This window comes from Trichomycterus rosablanca, chromosome 7, assembly GCF_030014385.1.
Source record: "Trichomycterus rosablanca isolate fTriRos1 chromosome 7, fTriRos1.hap1, whole genome shotgun sequence".
In the NCBI taxonomy this organism is placed as follows: Eukaryota; Metazoa; Chordata; class Actinopteri; order Siluriformes; family Trichomycteridae; genus Trichomycterus; species Trichomycterus rosablanca.
In genome coordinates, this window is record NC_085994.1 from 25,026,485 (window position 1) to 25,046,815 (window position 20,331).

Consider the following 20,331-nt stretch of genomic DNA (forward strand, 5'->3'; position numbering starts at 1 on the left):
TGCCTGACTTTAGTCAGTGTCTTAAAATGCCAGATGTCAATGTCAATGTTTTTGGACAAAATAGAAAGTGTTGCAATTATTTAGTCACAAAAAGAACAGTTGCAGTAATCACTGGGATCCCAAAATTGCCATGGTGCACTTTAACTGAAAATTATTTTCAATTAGTCATCAGTATAATGAAGTCTGTGTGTTTTTATGCTTTATTCTATTATTTTCGCTTTTAAACACTGAACTAATTGTAATTGTTTAATTGTATAAGAGGGGCGGCATGGTGGCTCGGTGGGTAGCACTGTCGCCTCACAGCAAGAAGGTCCTCGGTTCGATCCATAGGCGGGGCGGTCCGGGTCCTTTCTGTGTGGAGTTTGCATGTTCTCCCCGTGTCTGCATGGGTTTCCTCCGGGAGCTCCGGTTTCCTCACACAGTCCAAAAACATGCAGTCAGGTTAATTGGAGACACTGAATTGCCCTATAGGTGAATGTGTGTGTGTGTGCATGTGTGTTTGCCCTGCGATGGACAGGCGCCCTGTCGAGGGTGTTACTGTGTGCCTCACCCATTGAAAAGCTGGGATAGCTGGGTGAAGCTTATTGGATAAGCGGTTAAGAAAGCAAGTGAGTGAGTTGTATAAGAGTTGTTTGCTGAGCTCCTACAGGACGCCTCTCAACTGACATAAGCCCATTCTGGCACGTACAATCAGTACAGACTGCATTTTTCACCTGCATGAGTCAAGTTCATACACCGACAGGCACTGTGTACAAAGGGCCACACCCCCATCAGCATTATTAGGTCCTGTGCAGGCGCCATCAGTCAGCCAGCAGGGGCTGTAGTTGCACCAGTTATGAGGACCTATGATCTGACTTTTTACCCTCTAACCCTATGAACAACAGCCAATCATTGTTCATGCAGCCGCCCAGCCCAGTCGGATGTATACGAAACGCCAACTCTGGTGTGCTAGCGTACTTTACCGCTGCGCCACCTGAGCGGCCTACAGAACATATTTTTTATGAGTAATGACGATGTATTTTAGTATGATTTTAAATATTATGTAACAGATTATGTGGACAAATAGCACTCTTTATTAACTGTTCATGCTTTATTACCATTAGAATTCCACTAAAAAGTGGCATACATTTAACAGCGCAAAGACAATAACATGATTTATTGCAAGTACAGATATGTAAATGCTTCATCAGGCTGAATTTCACCATTATGACAGGCCTATAGGCTGGGTGTGTACTTGAAGTAACAATCTGAGTAGATACACAGAAGAAAACAGTATTTTAGATTGTATGTATAGATATGGGAATTTGTGTCATCTTTGTTTATCTGACTTCCTCTTTTGCCAGTGTGGTAGCAAATCAGAACATGGTGTGTAGACAAACAAGAAACAAATACTACTGTGTAAAGTAATTTGACGTCAGAGCAAATATTTTAGCACATGTGAATGGTAAATTAATGCTTAACAATAACACCATTAAAAGAAATCTTAAAATCATTTAAAAACATTCTTTCAGCTTTTCATTAAAACCACAAAAACCTTATCCAGTATTATACAATACAAATGACTCAGAAAGAACAGTGCATTTGGGCCACATCCGCACACCGGAACGACCGCGGCAGATATGCTGTAACAGTGCATGTGCACATTCGCATCCTGTGCTTTTGCAAAAGAGGAAAGTAAAAGATAAAGGTAGTAAAAAGAATTGAAAATACTTATCAAAGAAATATAAAAGTGCTGGGGGAAATGTAAATTCAAGTAACAAGTTCAATTAAACAAGGTTCAGTTACTCCATTGCCTTGCTCTAGCTTTCATTGGCTCTTTCGGTGCTCTGTTGTGCTAAGTGACATTTCCAAAGCCTGTCCTTTCGTAGCATGGGACAGAAGGTCCACCCACTTGCCCATTAATTCTGAATCTTGGGTACTGAAGAGCAATGTGTGCTGGGAGTGGCTGAGCCTGAACATGTGCTTTCCTCCTTCAGACTTGTCTGATGGTGGCAATGATGTGCTGACTTCGTAACCAGGTAGAGAGATCGTCCGGGCACCACGCACATCCTAATAAACAATGAAGAAAATCAGATCAGACACAATGCATATATTATAAAAAGTAAGTTAAACAGAAAGTTTAACATCTGCTAAAGTTAAATAAGTCATGGAGTACTTGTACATACGTAAACAACATGTAATCATATAGTGTTAGACCATACACCGATCAACCATAACATTAAACCACCTCCTTGTTTACTGACTTTAGTCCATCTGTTTCTCTGCATGCTTTGTTAGCCCCCTTTCATGCTGTTCTTCAATGGTCAGGACTCTCCCAGTACCACTACAGAGTAGGTATTATTTGAGCGGTGGGTCATTCTCAGCACTGCAGTGACAATAACATGGTGGTGGTGTGTTAGTGTGTGTTGTGCTGGTATGAGTGGATATGACACAGCAGCGCTTATGCAGTTTTTAAACACCTTACTGTCACTGCTGGACTGAGAATAGTCCACCAACCAAAAATATCCTTCCAACAGCGTACTGTGGGCAGCGTCCTGTGACCACTGATGAAGGTCTAGAAGATGACCAACTCAAAGAGCAGAAATAGACGAGCGATCGTTTCTGACTTTACATCTACAAGGTGGACCAACTAGATATGAGTGTCTAATAGAGTGGACAGTGAATGGACACGGTATTTAAAAACTCCAGCAGGGCTGCTGTGTCTGATCCACTCAAACCAGCACAACACACACTAACACACCACCACCATGTCAGTGTCACTGCAGTGCTGAGAATGATCCACCACCCAAATAATACCTGCTCTTTGGTGGTCCTGTGGGGGTCCTGACCATTAAAGAACAGGGTGAAAGCAGGCTAAAAAGGTATGTAGAGAAACAGCTGGACTACATTCAGTAGTTGTAGAACTACAAAGTGCTTCTATGTAAGTGGAGCTGATAAAATGGACAGTGAGTGTAGAAACAAGGAGGTGGTTTTAATGTTATTGCTGATGAGTGTATTTTTTACAAAATGTCAAAATCTGTTTGGTCTATATACAGTGTATCACAAAAGTGAGTACACCCCTCACATTTCTGCAAATATTTCATTATATCTTTTCATGGGACAACACTATAGACATGAAACTTGGATATAACTTAGAGTAGTCAGTGTACAACTTGTATAGCAGTGTAGATTTACTGTCTTCTGAAAATAACTCAACACACAGCCATTAATGTCTAAATAGCTGGCAACATAAGTGAGTACACCCCACAGTGAACATGTCCAAATTGTGCCCAAATGTGTCGTTGTCCCTCCCTGGTGTCATGTGTCAAGGTCCCAGGTGTAAATGGGGAGCAGGGCTGTTAAATTTGGTGTTTTGGGTACAATTCTCTCATACTGGCCACTGGATATTCAACATGGCACCTCATGGCAAAGAACTCTCTGAGGATGTGAGAAATAGAATTGTTGCTCTCCACAAAGATGGCCTGGGCTATAAGAAGATTGCTAACACCATGAAACTGAGCTACAGCATGGTGGCCAAGGTCATACAGCAATTTTCCAGGACAGGTTCCACTCGGAACAGGCTTCGCCAGGGTCGACCAAAGAAGTTGAGTCCACGTGTTCGGCGTCATATCCAGAGGTTGGCTTTAAAAAATAGACACATGAGTGCTGCCAGCATTTCTGCAGAGGTTGAAGACGTGGGAGGTCAGCCTGTCAGTGCTCAGACCATACGCCGCACACTGCATCAACTCGGTCTGCATGGTCGTCATCCCAGAAGGAAGCTGACGCACAAGAAAGCCAGCAAACAGTTTGCTGAAAACAAGCAGTCCAAGAACATGGATTACTGGAATGCCCTGTGGTCTGACGAGACCAAGATAACCTTGTTTGGCTCAGATGGTGTCCAGCATGTGTGGCGGCGCCCTGGTGAGAAGTACCAAGACAACTGTATCTTGCCTACAGTCAAGCATGTTGGTGGTAGCATCATGGTCTTGGGCTGCATGAGTGTTGCTGGCACTGGGGAGCTGCAGTTCATTGAGGGAAACATGAATTCCAACATGTACTGTGACATTCTGAAACAGAGCATGATCCCCTCCCTTCGAAAACTGGGCCTCATGGCAGTTTTCCAACAGGATAACAACCCCAAACACAACCTCCAAGATGACAACTGCCTTGCTGAGGAAGCTGAAGGTAAAGGTGATGGACTAAACCCAATTGAGCACCTGTGGCGCATCCTCAAGTGGAAGGTGGAGGAGTTCAAGGTGTCTAACATCCACCAGCTCCGTGATGTCATCATGGAGGAGTGGAAGAGGATTCCAGTAGCAACCTGTGCAGCTCTGGTGAATTCCATGCCCAGGAGGGTTAAGGCAGTGCTGGATAATAATGGTGGTCACACAAAATATTGACACTTTGGGCACAATTTGGACATGTTCACTGTGGGGTGTACTCACTTATGTTGCCAGCTATTTAGACATTAATGGCTGTGTGTTGAGTTATTTTCAGAAGACAGTAAATCTACACTGCTATACAAGCTGTACACTGACTACTCTAAGTTATATCCAAGTTTCATGTCTATAGTGTTGTCCCATGAAAAGATATAACAAAATATTTGCAGAAATGTGAGGGGTGTACTCACTTTTGTGATACACTGTACATCCTGCAGCTTAAATCATACAAAAAGGTATAGAAAATACTTTGTTGTCATTTTACTTTGTGCATGGCTTCCTAATTCCTCATCAGTAATTATGACTGGCTACAGCACGTGACATCTCTGTGCCCATATAAATAAGGCTAGTTTGTCTGTACCAATTAAACTGAGCCTCAAATATTACAATGGGAGGTTACTTGTAGTGCAAACCCATTTCTCCCAAAATGTGTATCTTAAAAATGTCATACGTAATTTATATGTGTGCTTGATACATACATAAAAATATAATTAGTCTAGTTTTCTATTGCACTGGTATTGAGATAGTATTTTATTATAATAAATATTAGTCAAGTGTAACAAAGGGGAATACAAAAATAGAAGCAAATTAATAACAATTGATGAAACCAAAGAAAGAAAAAGATGAGGCAAAGCCTTAAGTAAGTAAGAGAGACACAGACAGACTTAGTAAGTAAGCATCAGACAGCCAGTCTGAGGTCAGGACAAAGTCTGGACATTCCAGGTGACCCCAATCTGTGCAAAGAAGCAGCCAGACACACACAAATTACCTGGCTGCTGGTCTGTAGATAAAGCACAAGTGGTTCTGCCTTTGTTATGGCGACACAGGTTTTTGTCCAGTTCTTCCCTTTCTCCTGAACCAGAAGCTGACTGCACAGTACACAATTATCTCCTGTCAACGAGAGCTGCTTCTGCAAGACACACACAAACACAAGACTATAAAAATATATCAGCACTCATTTAAATCACCTTGGCACTATCCGTAAGTTAAAATAAAATATCTGAAAAGATACCATTCTGCTATCACAGCTACAATCAGGCCAATGTAAGGTGAAACTACACTATATATTAAATAGGGATGTAACGATGCACCACAAGACAGTTAAAAATCAGTGCACATGTGCCACGATTTGAATCGGTTATTCATTTAAGATGAATCGATATTCACTTTAAACAGTAGAGTGCACTGGCACTGTTCACCTCGCCTGGTTGACGGCACTTTACAAAGTTGCCAGGTGATTTTCCAGCCAAAATTATTTATGTGAGGCTACTTTACTTTATTTGTATTATTTATTTATTTATTTAATGTTGGATTTGTTTTAAAATTTCATTTTAGATTAAATTTTTTTTTTTTTTAATGTATTTTCTCCCCTTTTCCTCCCCCTTTAGCGCGTCCAATTGCCCAACTGCATCATGCTTCCTCTCCGCCTATGCCGATCCCTGCTCTGACCGAGGAGATCGAAGCTGACCCACGCCCCCTCCGACACGTGGGCAGCAAGCCGTATGCATCTTATCACCCACACATTGACGAGTGTTGTGCCTCCTAGCATTGTGTATAGAGAGACACACCCTAAGAGCACTCTTTCCTCATCTCTGTGTAGGCACCTCTAGTCAGCCAGCAGAGGTCGTACTTGCACTAGTCTGACAGAGAGAGACCCATATCCGGCTTAGTCCCATCCATCTGAACAACAGGCCAATCATTGTTCATGTGACCGCTCAGCCTCAGCCGGCAAGGTAGAGCTGAGATTCGATACAATGTATTCGAGATCCCAGCTCTGGTTGCAGCGTGTGTTTTTACCGCTGCGCCACCTGAGCGGCATTTCAGTTTTTTTACACAGTAAGCATTATTTGGTATAGTTTGTACCAATTTCAGAAATAAAAGGGCATTCATTATTTAATTAAAAGATAATCACAAATACAGTATTTTATTTTCTTATATTATATAAATAATAAAAGGAAACTTTGTCATAATTTGTCTTTAATTTCATTTTGTTTAAAAAAAATTGGGAAAAAATCGTATTGTGAACCCAGTATCGTGAATCGTATCGCATAGTGGGTAAAGTGTATCTTAACATCCGTAATATTAAATGTTTTTATTTTTTAAATATAAATATTAACATTGTGGCAAGTCTCTAAATGTCCTTGAGCGGCCCGGATAAAGCCCAGACTTAAAACCAATTGAATTTCTTTGAACTAAACATGGATGTTCACAGAGGTCGGCTAGGTGCCCTCTAGCAGGTATAATTGGCTAGTGCCTGTAGCAGACAAAACTGGCCTCTAGTCCGCTGGATGGGAAAAGACTTGACTAATATGGGGTGGGGTTATCAACACTGTGTAAGGACCTTGGTTGCCCGGGGCACTTATATACTGTAGAAGTGGAGGAGCACAGAGATTGGGGCATGGCTCTTTGTGTGTGAAGCCATCCCTTTGCGCAAATCCACCAAAGTATGGGAGAATAAGAAGGGATTGGTGGACTGCGCACACATCGGAGAAAGTGTGTGTCAGAGGAATATACATTGTCTTTGGACGCCGCCATCAGGGTCCCCAGCATTGACTACAGTATATTGGGGAAAAAAGGAGAAAAGTGCATAAAATTAAAAGTTAATGATGGGATAAACAGCCAAAATCCAGGTGTGCATAGCTCAAAGAAAGGTAACCAAGAAGACTTGGTATTTGCTGCCAGTGGGGCATCTATACATTTCTGTAAAGGTCAGAATAAACCCTCCTTCACAGTACACAATGTTAAAAAGAATAAATGTTTGTATTAAATGTTTTCCCCCAATTTTCCTGCCAATCTAGTCATATTCAATTACCCAATTGCATTATACCTCCTCTCTACTGATGCTGACCTCCACTCTGACTGAGGAGAGCTTTGACTAACACACGCCCCCTCCGACACGTGTGCAGTAGGCGACTGCATCTTTTCACATGCACAATGCGAGTTCATATGTGGATCAGCTTTGTGTATGGAGAGTCACACCCTGATCCTCGTAATCCCTTATGCATCAGTTATGAGGAATCCCCTTCGGCACCCACCTTGAACAACAGCCAATCATTGTTTGTGTAGGCGCCCAGCCTGACGGGTGGCAGAGTTGTGATTCAAACCGCTTTTTTCTGACTTTATTTTCTTACTTTTGTTCATTTAATCTCCCTCCCAAACAGACTCAGGACACCACCAAGACTCGAACTTAAATCTTTGCGGTGGTGGATTTAAGGCATGGATTAGTGGTGAATTAAATTAGCACCAGAACTTTAAAACAGAGATCACCTAGATCTAAACTAGAAATCAAAAGGTGGCTGGTTTAATCCCCACAAATGCTAATTGAAAAAATGTTTTAAGCAGTAGTATGTTACTTCATATAATTTGGGGCTTTGGAGACGTCTGTGGTAGAAACGTTACTGCACGCACCAGTGTCAAGTGCAGACTAATGGCTGAAAATGCCAACATGGTCAAATTAATACACAACCATTTAGTATTCAAGCAGTTCTGCAAGACCAGTTGACTTCTTTAATCAAATTTGACATTTGGAAAACGTCTGGGAAGGAACTGCTAAGTACTAGTGCAGTTATGCACACATTTTTTTCTGCTTGTTTAACACTGCAGGTGTTCCACACATATCCACATACACAAAACAACAAGTCAAGTGTTCAAAATAAATGTTAAACAACAAACTTGCTATTTTATTTTAATCATCTCAATGCACTGGTGTTCCCACGGCTGAGGACACTGTGTTGCTCTACTGCACCACTATTTATTTTTAACTCCTGTAGGGAAAGGTTATAATTACAATACAACAGCACAGTCTGCCTTGAATGAATGTAAATGCATTGTTCTACTTACTGTAATGTAGCTGCCAAATTTGACCAGGTAGATTTTCATCGTATTTAGATGAATAAATCCAAAAGTTATTTCATTGTAATTAATTTTTCTTGTATTTAAATAAGGAAACAAAAGTTCACCCAACAAGGCTTGAACATTTAAAAAAAAATGTACTATACATTGTTAATTACATTTTTTGGATGTGGCATATATGTTAAAATATATGTAAATTCGATGCATACAAATAAATAGATGAAAAATAGTTTACAATCTGTAATGGATTTGGTACTTTAAAACTTTAAACATTTCCTGTATCCATTTACTGATTAATTAAAAAAAAAAATCTTATTATCATTACTTTTCTGGATGTGTAATTGATATGTACATGCTTCTATACATGTACAGTGGTACCTTAAAACTTAACGTCAATTGGTTATGGGAGTGGCGTTGAGTTTACAAAACGTTAAGTTTAAAGGTTTGGGGTTTTTTTGGTCCCGTGGCACTGCATATATTTTAGGCTAATGTAAAATAATGGAGTTGTTTTTGATACTTCTACACTGAAAATAACACAAATATAATATAAAAACACTGAAATACAATTGAAAACTGTTAAAAATCTATAAAAAAATACAATAAAACCTGCACTTTATCTTTACTTCTTTATTGTTTCCTTATGCTTCCTAATCGTGAAGTTGCTTGATCTTGGAATACTAGGGGTGTAACGATACATCGTTTCACGATGCATCGCGATGCAAAAATGTAGCGATGTGCATCGTGGACATCTGCGCGATTGTACGAGTGCACGTGCGTTCTGTAATTTATTAGTGATGGGTCGGTGGCGAACAATCCGGCTCTAAGAGTCGGCTCTTTAAAATGAACGGCAGGATCCGGAGCCGATTAGTTTTTTTTTCCGGGTTTTTTTTTTCGTTAAAGCCGCACGTGATTGGTCAAGATGCGTGGTGACGTTTGTGTGTTTACACTGAGCAGGAGGGGCGGGGTTACATACACACACACGGACAGCGTGCACATGAACACGAGGGAGTGAGAGAGAGAGAAAGAAAGAGAGCACTTGATGAAGTTTTACATTGCGCTTTACGTAGCCAGACATTACACGCTGGAAAGGTGAGGAAAATGAGTGACAGGAAACAGTAAAGTTTGGACACGAGGAACCACTTTAACAGAGAAGTTCAGACCCACTGAGACCCACATCTTATACATGTCACTGTGTATTGTAGCAACATCTGTCCCCTCAGAGAGAATCTTTTCCAAAACAGGGCAGATCATAACAGAAAGGAGAAACAGGATCAACCCATCAAAGATGAGCTCGGTTTTTCTGAATGCCAATCTTCACTAAATACTTACAAATACTGTCACCTGGATGCTGCTTTTTCTTTTGCACATTTTCATTTATATTTTGTTGAGTGATGCTTTGTTGTGTTCTTTCACTCTAGATGCAAATTTACAAGTAATATACACAATCAGACCTTTTGGTCTAATTGAGATGGGTCTTTGTTTTTGTATTTTATAATTTATTGTTGTAGCACTCTGTTCCATGTTGAGTATATAAATAAAGCCATTTAAATATTAAACATTTGATACAATGTTTTTTTTTTACATTAGTAATTCATTTTACATGTAATTTGTTAATACATTAGTTCAAGCAACAAAGAAAATTTGTTTAAAGACTCAGCTCAGCTCAATGAGCTTGTTTGATTACTTTGATTTTCAATTTAAGATGGCAATAAGTAACTTAAATTTGGTAAACCTGTTAGGTTACAGTAAAGTACTCTGTTCTTGGTAATTAACTTTTAATTGCAAGGGACTGAAGTTTTTTTTTTGTTTAAAAAATGTACAAGAAAATGTGCATTGTTTTGCACTGTTTACACTTAAAAAAAAAAATCGTGAGAAAATCGAATCGTGAGCTCAGTATCATAAATCGAATCGAATCGTGAGCAGAGTGTATCGTTACACCCCTATGGAATACTATATTCCGTTCAGAAAAGGCGCATTCACATGACAAGCTTAACATGACTTATTGTACTAAAACAACGAGTGAGGAATTTCATTAGTGGAGAGAACTTATGAGCAGTAATAATTAAGAGAAGTTTAGTGTTTCTGTGTCGTTCTTTTAATACATTAAGTCACATTAAGCTTTTTTTTTTAACAATAAGTATTTTAGACTTTCTGAAGAAAAAGCTAATTCTTACAATTTCTCAGAACCCCGAGCTATAACACAAGTTTAAAAGTGAAACAGGAAGACAAATCCAGATGAACACAGATACATGTGGAGCTTTCAGAGTGGATTTGACAGTTATTCCACACAAATGCAGATTCGTCTCATTATCGCACTTTGATGACGTTTTCATTGTTAATTTGAAATTAAATAAATGTTTTTAAAAAGCAGAACACATTGAGTTTAACCAAAACGTTGAGTTTAAAGGTACAAATTTCTCGATGAAGGGTGTTGAGTTTCAAAGATTTTGAGTTTAGGGGATGTTGACTTACAAGGTACCACTGTAATTATTTGGGTGCTTAAGTCCTATAATGTTTATACATCTTAAATATTTAGACATTTAACAGATAGTTTCACAGTTGATATGAAAATCCTATTTAAAGTCCAAATATAATCACAGATATACAGTATGTATTACATTATTGTTATTACTATTATTATTTATTATAATTAATTAAGCTTCTAAAATAATGAAATGAAAGTTGAAAATGATTGTTCTCATAAAATATATTAATTAAAGACAACAATATTTATTTTGCATGACATAGCTGAGACTTCACACGCAGGCAAACGTTTAACTTAATGAATTTAGGTTTAAAGCTTCTTACCTCTACTGCTTTTCTCTTTAGCTCAACACTGCCCCCTGGCGTTCCTTCAGGTCCCTGCAGGACCTCGTAACACTGCTTGCACATGCGGCTGTTCTTACTTTCCAACACTTTGGAGCATTTACCACAGATAGCCTACAAACATCAGCAGAAACAGAGGAATGAGCAAATAGATAAACCATATCGATACAAAAAACATATCAATATATTAGGGCTGGCTCGATACCACTTTTTTATGTCCGATTACAGATACTGCAAATTGAGTATCTGCCGATACTCATACCAATCCGATACCGTCATTTCTCCTCTCAAACAACTAAGCAGTAATAATACATGCAAGCCCGGAGTGGCTAATCGGGAGATTCGGGAGGATTCCCGATGGGCCGGCTCATGTCAATCTCGAGGTTGGGCCGGTTGGGAAAAATAATTTTGACACTTATCTGTCACTTATCTAATCTTATTCTTGCATTCATTCTCCATTCGTCTGACAGCGCAGCCCCTACACCGCAGTAGATTAGATGGGTTCTACCATCTGAGGGAATCCCCCCCTCCCACATGTTTAAGTTGGTTTGGCCCATGAGGCGTCTTTTCTGGAGCGCCGGTGTTACAGTAAATATAGCAACAGAATAGCGCAAGTCGGTGGTGATGAAGGGCAGGAAGAGCCGAAAAGACCAGGTAAAAAAAAAAAAAAAAAGAAAGGCAATGGAAGAAGATGCTGCCAAATGTGCCAAATTAACAGACATGTTTTCCAGAGGACAGACCCCATGCGGCCGGTATTGCGCAACATAGCCAAGTCAACTTAGCATAGTTTATTTTGTAGAACCCAATACTACGGTGGCCGAGAAGTGCAAAACAAATTTACATTTCAGAAAACAAAATTACAAAAAAACAAAAACAAATTTACAACAAAAGCAAAAACAAATTTACAAGTGCTCGGGTACCCAGTGTTTGTAAATTTGTTTTGGCATATGTAAAAGTGTTTCAGCACTTGTAAATTTGTTTTCGGCATATGTAATTTTGTTTTCTAAAATGTATATTTGTTTTGCACTTCCCGGCCGCACATTTCTGACGGAAAAGGCAGGGACAATAACACCGGAAGTGCGTGTTGCTTACCTGCTGTCAATCAAACTGTTTCTCAGCGGTAAAGTGAACGGAGTTTGTGATGGTGACGATAAACAAGGTTTTGTCTAGTTTGTGGAAATCATTTTATCCAGTTGACCCGCTATTGTTTTTCTTGTGGAAAGTTTTGTGCAGATGTTTAGACGTGGCGTGTGCATCTCTATTTACCGTCCGCTCTTCTAAACATCTAAGGAATTCCCACAAGAACAACAAAAGCGAAATAATGAAAATAATTAACACAAAATGGACAAAACATTGTTTATTAGGGACGGAACATGTGATACCGAGGCTTTAAAACTTGTTTCACTTTTGTAACACTGGACTCAGTGTATCGGAGCTTATATTAAAGCAGCATGTGCGGGACTGATGAAGCTTTGTGCTGAGTTTTATCTCACTCACTATATAAGAGACAATCAAACCAGGGTTACCCACCGTCCTGTAACATACAGAATCCTTTATCTGGAGACTAAACACCGCGTTCAGTACTGAACTGATACAGGACGCTTTGTTCCGTATTTTTATCAATGGGAGACTGAGGGAATTATATTAAGTAGTGTTCACTTTTATTCTTAGTAACGGTGTGTGTGCGCTGAGGGAATTATATTAAGTAGTATATTTAAGAACATTAAAGAAATGTTTTTTTTTTTTAGCCTCAGAGCAGCAGATAAGCCATGTCTCATGTCTATAGACAATGACACCGTTATTAATAAAGTGCACTGCTTAGGAGGCTTTTGATGCTGTAGGTAGCCTACTAAATAGTGAAGCTACTTAAGAGTTTAGTGTAAACCTAACAATAGAGCACCTCTCTGTTAAAAAGACAAATGCAATTTTAATTTTTATTTCAACTTATTGCTCATGTACAAATGTAAATACTTTTTCATTTTTACCTTTTAAATCTTTATCTGATTTAAATTTGAATTAAACATGTTTAAGTGAAGTGTTTTCTGTTATCTTACCAACATACACCTGAACTTATACCCAATAAAAAGTCATTGTAAGAGCTAGCTGCTGTTTCATTTATTCAAATTTTTCCTCCGTGGAAAAAGTGGGCCGGGTTTGGGCATGAAACTCCCGGGCTCAAAAAGGGGCCCACTCCGGCCCTGAATACATGTCTCAATGCACCATGGTTAAACTAGATATCTAAATAATAATGCTCAGACTGTGAAACAAATATTCTAAAGGAATAAATACAGAACCTAAATCATCACACTTATGCAAAACTGCTGTTTTTATTTTAACTTTTACACACAGAACATTTAGCAGCATTGTTGGCTTGTTTAACAAAATTGTCTGCAATTGGAAGATGTGGATGTCAATCAAACACGAGATTTTTCGTTAAAGTTCTGTCACGTTTATTGATTATTAAAAACCAAAGCACGCTTATTAAAAACCCTGCTGGACTTTGAAGAGGACATCTGTGGCTAAACGGGAAAAGGTGTAGTTTGTTTTATTTCATAACACTAATGGATTAATCGTTGAGGATGTGAGATATCTCCAAGCCGGGACAAGATAGGTTTTTATCTCAGGTGAGTGATTTATCATTTATAAAGCGGTTTTTATTGTGTTTAAACAGTGTTTTTAGATGTGGCAGTAGTAGATGATTTTTAAAATGCTAAAAGTTTAAGTAGATCAGTGTGTTTTAATTTCTGAATGGCTGTTGCAAATGAGTTGTAGATCAGTGGCATAATGTTAATGATGTCATCAAGATGCAAACTGGCAATCAGGGGCACTCTGTTGAATGTATCTTCGTGTGTTATTGGCTTTACACACAAACAATGGCCTTTTTTTACATTAGGTACATTAAGCAACAGTATCGGATTACAAGTTTTTTTCCTTTCGATATCGATCCAGTGATTTGGGTTCGGTGCCAGCCCTAATATATATATATATATATATATATATATATATATATATATATATATATATATACAGTGGGGGAAATAAGTATTTGATCCCCTGCTGATTTTGTAAGTTTACCCCCTTACAAAGACTTGAACAGTCTATAATTTTTATGGAATATCAACAAAAAAGCCAGAAAAAAAACATTAAATAAAGGTTATAAATTAATTTGTATTTAATTAAGGGAAATAAGTATTTGATCCCCTACCAACCAGCAAGAATTCTGACCCCCACAGACCGGTTATGTTACACAAATTAGTCCTGTCCCAATATAAAAGACTCCTGTCACAGAATCAGTTTCTTCCATTCAAATCTCTCGACCACCATGGGCAAGACCAAAGAGCTATCAAAGGATGTTAGGGACAAGATTGTAGACCTGCACAAGGCTGGAATGGGCTACAAGACCATCAGCAAGAAGCTTGGTGAGAAAGAGACCACTGTTGGTGCGATAATTCGAAAATGGAAGAAATACAAGATCACAGTCAATCACCCTCACTCTGGAGCTCCATGCAAGATCTCACCTGGTGGGGTAAGAATGATTCTGAGAAAGGTGAGGTCAGTCCAGAATTACACGGGAGGAGCTTGTCAATGATCTCAAGGGAGCTGTGGGGGTCAGAATTCTTGCTGGTTGGTAGGGGATCAAATACTTATTTCCCTTAATTAAATACAAATTAATTTATAACTTTTATTTAATGTTTTTTTTCTGGATTTTTTGTTGATATTCTGTCTCTCTCTGTTAAAATAAACCTTCCATAAAAATTACAGACTGTTCAAGTCTTTGTAAGGGAGTAAACTTACAAAATCAGCAGGGGATCAAATACTTATTTTCCCCACTGTATATACTGTATATACTGTATATATATACAGTGTATCACAAAAGTGAGTACACCCCTCACATTTCTGCAAATATTTTATTATATCTTTTCATGGGACAACACTATAAAAATAAAACTTGGATATAACTTAGAGTAGTCAGTGTACAACTTGTATAGCAGTGTAGATTTACTGTCTTCTGAAAATAACTCAACACACAGCCATTAATGTCTAAATGGCTGGCAACATAAGTGAGTACACCCCACAGTGAACATGTCCAAATTGTGCCCAAAATGTCAATATTTTGTGTGACCACCATTATTATCCAGCACTGCCTTAACCCTCCTGGGCATGGAATTCACCAGAGCTGCACAGGTTGCTACTGGAATCCTCTTCCACTCCTCCATGATGACATCACGGAGCTGGTGGATGTTAGACACCTTGAACTCCTCCACCTTCCACTTGAGGATGTGCCACAGGTGCTCAATTGGGTTTAGTCCATCACCTTTACCTTCAGCTTCCTCAGCAAGGCAGTTGTCATCTTGTAGGTTGTGTTTGGGGTCGTTATCGTGTTGGAAAACTGCCATGAGGCCCAGTTTTCGAAGGGAGGGGATCATGCTCTGTTTCAGAATGTCACAGTACATGTTGGAATTCATGTTTCCCTCAATGAACTGCAGCTCCCCAGTGCCAGCAACACTCATGCAGCCCAAGACCATGATGCTACCACCACCATGCTTGACTGTAGGCAAGATACAGTTGTCTTGGTACTTCTCACCAGGGCGCCACCACACATGCTGGACACCATCTGAGCCAAGCAAGTTTATCTTGGTCTCGTCAGACCACAGGGCATTCCAGTAATCCATGTTCTTGGACTGCTTGTTTTCAGCAAACTGTTTGCTGCCTTTCTTGTGCGTCAGCTTCCTTCTGGGATGACGACCATGCAGACCGAGTTGATGCAGTGTGCGGCGTATGGTCTGAGCACTGACAGGCTGACCTCCCACCTCTTCAACCTCTGCAGCAATGCTGGCAGCACTCATGTGTCTATTTTTTAAAGCCAACCTCTGGATATGACGCAGAACACGTGGACTCAACTTCTTTGGTCGACCCTGGCGAAACCTGTTCCGAGTGGAACCTGTCCTGGAAAACCGCTGTATGACCTTGGCCACCATGCTGTAGCTCAGTTTCAGGGTGTTAGCAATCTTCTTATAGCCCAGGCCATCTTTGTGGAGAGCAACAATTCTATTTCTCACATCCTCAGAGAGTTCTTTGCCATGAGGTGCCATGTTGAATATCCAGTGGCCAGTATGAGAGAATTGTACTCAAAACACCAAATTTAACAGCCCTGCTCCCCATTTACACCTGGGACCTTGACACATGACACCAGGGAGGGACAACGACACATTTGGGCACAATTTGGACATGTTCACTGTGGGGTGTACTCACTTATGTTGCCAGCTATTTAGACATTAATGGCTGTGTGTTGAGTTATTTTCAGAAGACAGTAAATCTACACTGCTATACAAGCTGTACACTGACTACTCTAAGTTATATCCAAGTTTCATGTCTATAGTGTTGTCCCATGAAAAGATATAATGAAATATTTGCAGAAATGTGAGGGGTGAATGTATATATATTAGGGCTGGCACGATCCGATAATGTATATCCCAATGTCACTTGCACTGAACAAAAAAATTATTTATTGTTACCAGTTATTGTCTTTTGTGCAGTGAGATGGGAACATAAGTATCATGCTAGTATGAACAATAAAAGTGAATTGCAATTACAAAAATTATTAAGGCTCACTCAAAATAAGATTTAACCCTAGGGTAATGACTAAATGAATTAAATTTTTTTATTATTTCATCCAAAAACAAATCCTTATGTGACACTGAGAATGCTCAGTTTAATTGTACCCTTGTACAAGTAGCTAACCTTATGCTACCTGGCTACCGCTAACTGAGATATAATACTAAAATCAAATTACTAAATACTATGAAAGACTAAATGCTAGTTGCAGAAAGCTTACCACTTATCTAGTTATTATTTCATTAAATATTATGGTTAATGTTTTAAAATAGCCTCCTAAAAGACACTTTAACTGTGACCAACTGAACATATTGTACACGCTTAAAACACATGTGCACATACAAACACTTAGCATTGCCACTTACTGCTCCACAGTTCTTGCAGTGATGCTTGCGTTTGGTAAAGTGAAAGGTCTCATTGCAGCCTTTACATGTTTCTTTTTCCTTGTCTCGCTTCTTGGAGCTTCTCTACAGAAGATACATTAAAACCCACACATGTTGGTATCACAGAATAAACTTACTATTCAGTGTAAATGTTTGTAGCCTGTAATACATATTTTCTCCCTTTTTTTAGCACGTCCAATTGCCCGATTGCGTCATGCTTCCTCTCCACCAATGCCGATCCCTGCTCTGATTGAGGAGAACGAAGCTAACCCACGCCTCATCCGACACGTGGGCAGCATGCCGTATGCATCTTATCACCTACACTTTGACGAGAGCAGTGCAGCTCAGCGTTGTGTACAGAGAGACACACCCTGAGAGCACTCTTTTCCCATCTCTGTGCAGTAGTCATAAATCAGCCAGCAGAGGTCGTAATTGCACCGGTCATGAGAGAGAGACCCCATCCGGCTTAGTCCCGCCCATCTGAACAACAGGCCAATCGTTGTTCATGTGGCCGCTCAGCCTTAGCCGGCAGGCAGAGCTGAGATTCAATACGATGTATTCAAGATCCCAGCTCTGGTTCCAGCGTGTGTTTTTACCGCTGCGCCACCTGAGCGGCCCATTTTCAGTATTTCTAATATATAAAACTGTATGTATGTATGTCACTTACCCTTTCATTGACCCCTCCATCGAAATCTGCATTACACAATGGACCCTGTGTAAAGACAAGAATGTTAAGTTTACAATTGTATTGTCTGAACACTTTAATATCCCAATAATCTGAGTTGCCAGGTGTGGCCAGGCACATGTAACAACTGGAAATGGTACCAATGTGCTTGAATAAGGCAGAACAATCCTGTGGCTAAAAATTTACAATGAAAAGGGTAATGGGAAATTAAAAATAAAGAAAGTACACAACAAGTAAAGAAAACAAAGTAACAGAAATGGCATAAAACATCTGCAACCCGCAGAAGAGAAAACGGATATGAAAGGGATAGAGCAGAAATGAAAACTGGTTGTCACAATATGTCAAGCAGCTCCAGTCTCCTGCAACAACCAAGTTCTCAGAAAAAAACCCCAAAAACATTTAAATAGAGGAATTCCCAAACAAGCTGAGTATGGCAATAAACTGAGTGGGACAGCCACTTTACCAACTGGTGCGGCCCAAGTCCTGTATCTTACCTGTCTAGGACTGTTCTGACATGACAGCCCAAAAAACGTGGCAACGTTGGCTGGGTTCCCAAGGAAAGTTAAAAGGGTGTTGGCATTTGCGCCACAGAAAACAGACCGGACTGAGACTGACATCACAGTTTCAGCAACATTGTGAGGAAGAAACTATAACTGAATACACTCAACGTGTGCAGGTGTCAGGTTTCAGGTTCAGAGAAACCGGCACGGCCATGAATGGCAAGGCAAAAGAGCATCACTTTGTAACCCACACGCTGATCTCCACAGCAGGTGAAACTGTTACAACATTGTTAAAGTAAACTTACCAATTAATACAAATTAAAGCCTCATAATTACACCCCAGCAAAGGCATTGATGACACTTCAAGAGTTACATAGCCTCAAGTAAAATATTAATATGACCATTCTATATTTGCATTTTATTAAATGCCAATAATTGTCTCTACTGCATTACACACTTGGAAACTAAATGTATTCATATGATATACAGTGTGCAAATAATAATGTGCTAAAATGAACACCTACAAGACTGTAGTGTGCCATATACAGTGGGGCCAAAAAGTATTTAGTCAGCCACTGATTGTGCAAGTTCTCCTACTTAGAAAGATGAGAGAGGTCTGTAATTTTCATCATAGGTACACTTCAACTATGAGAGACAAAATGAGAAAAAAAAATCCAGGAAATCACATTGTAGGATTTGTAAAGAATTTATTTGTAAATTATGGTGGAAAATAAGTATTTGGTCAATAACAAAAGTTCAACTCAATACTTTGTAACATAACCTTTGTTGGCAATGACAGAGGTCAAACGTTTCCTGTAAGTCTTCACCAGGTTTGCACACACTGTAGCTGGTATTTTGGCCCATTCCTCCATGCAGATCTCCTCTAGAGCAGTGATGTTTTGGGGCTGTCGCTGGGCAACACGGACATTCAACTCCCTCCACAAATTTTCTATGGGGTTGAGGTCTGGAGACTGGCTAGGCCACTCCAGGACCTTGAAATAAGATATCCTTGGGATAACTCATATTGCCATGGTGATGGTGGACGCTGGCGCATTTGGCTGCCGCTACCGTTACCGTATTTTACCGTATTTTATTGTATTTTTATCGTTTTTCGTTTTCATCTTTTTACACACCTTGTGGATCTATTTCTTTTATGTTACTTTTGATACTTTTATTTGTTCTTTTGATACTTTTTGTTCTTTCTACTGTACATCGCGTCTGCGGCCGGTGGTGAACGGTGGATGAGTTTTCCTGGGATCGGCACGATGTTGAACTATTCCGTTGACCAGCTGAGGAAGTTCAACAATTGCACTACTCCATCGTGTATTTCAGTCATCAAACAGCTTGGACTCCTTCGCCGGCCTCGTTATATTCACAGGGGCTCCCGGAGAAAGCTTGTTTATTTTCGAAACGGTAACGCTATTCCATCCTTCTGGTCAGCCGTGCGCACTGTCGCTCCGCAAACACGTCATCAGAGCGCTGCTGCCTTGCACACCAGTAGCGGTGTAGTCTCCATGACAACGCTGTCCACGGAGTGGGATGGGAAACGCGGAGTGGACTTTGCAAATCTCCGTTCTCTTCCTCGTTCCTCACAGCCAACTACACAACAATACCACTTGAAAATGGCATTGCTTAATGTTCGTTCACTCAACACAAAAAGTACTGTACTCAGTGAATTTATATCTGACAGTGAACTAGACTTTTTCTGTCTCACTGAAACTTGGCATAAACCCTTGGATTATTTTACGTTAAATCAGACCACGCCAATGGGATACTCGTATATTGATGAACCTCGTATGGAAGGGCAAGGTGGTGGTGTTGCTGCAGTCTATAGGGATGATATTAAAATAACCACTTTGTCTTTTCCTGCTGCTCTTTCTTTTGAACACCTGGCTTTCAAGTTGTCAGGGCCTACTCCTCTGGTCACTGCTGTAGTTTATCGTCCGCCAAAGCCAAACGCTTCCTTTCTCTCTGATTTTTCAGATTTTTTAACCCAGCTTAGTGCCCTCTCATCCTCTGTACTGCTTATGGGTGATTTTAACATCCATATT

At 39.8% G+C, this 20,331-nt stretch overlaps 1 protein-coding gene across 2 annotated transcripts in view; it reads right to left on the minus strand.

Moving 5' to 3' along the window:
* Positions 1-1,084: 1,084 nt before the first annotated feature.
* The window catches only part of fgd (faciogenital dysplasia), a 168,423-nt gene continuing 149,176 nt past the window's right edge, over positions 1,085-20,331 (minus strand). The window contains exons 15-20 of one of the 2 annotated variants that reach the window (XM_062999168.1): positions 17,763-17,807; positions 17,078-17,179; positions 11,079-11,210; positions 5,188-5,328; positions 1,892-2,049; positions 1,085-1,247 (exon numbers count right to left, since the gene is read on the minus strand). In XM_062999168.1, coding sequence (XP_062855238.1) covers positions 1,205-1,247; positions 1,892-2,049; positions 5,188-5,328; positions 11,079-11,210; positions 17,078-17,179; positions 17,763-17,807 — 621 coding nt within the window. In that variant the 3' untranslated portion in view covers positions 1,085-1,204. Of the gene's footprint in view, positions 2,050-5,187; positions 5,329-11,078; positions 11,211-17,077; positions 17,180-17,762; positions 17,808-20,331 lie in introns of both variants that reach the window. The other variant, XM_062999167.1, reaches the window with a different exon arrangement.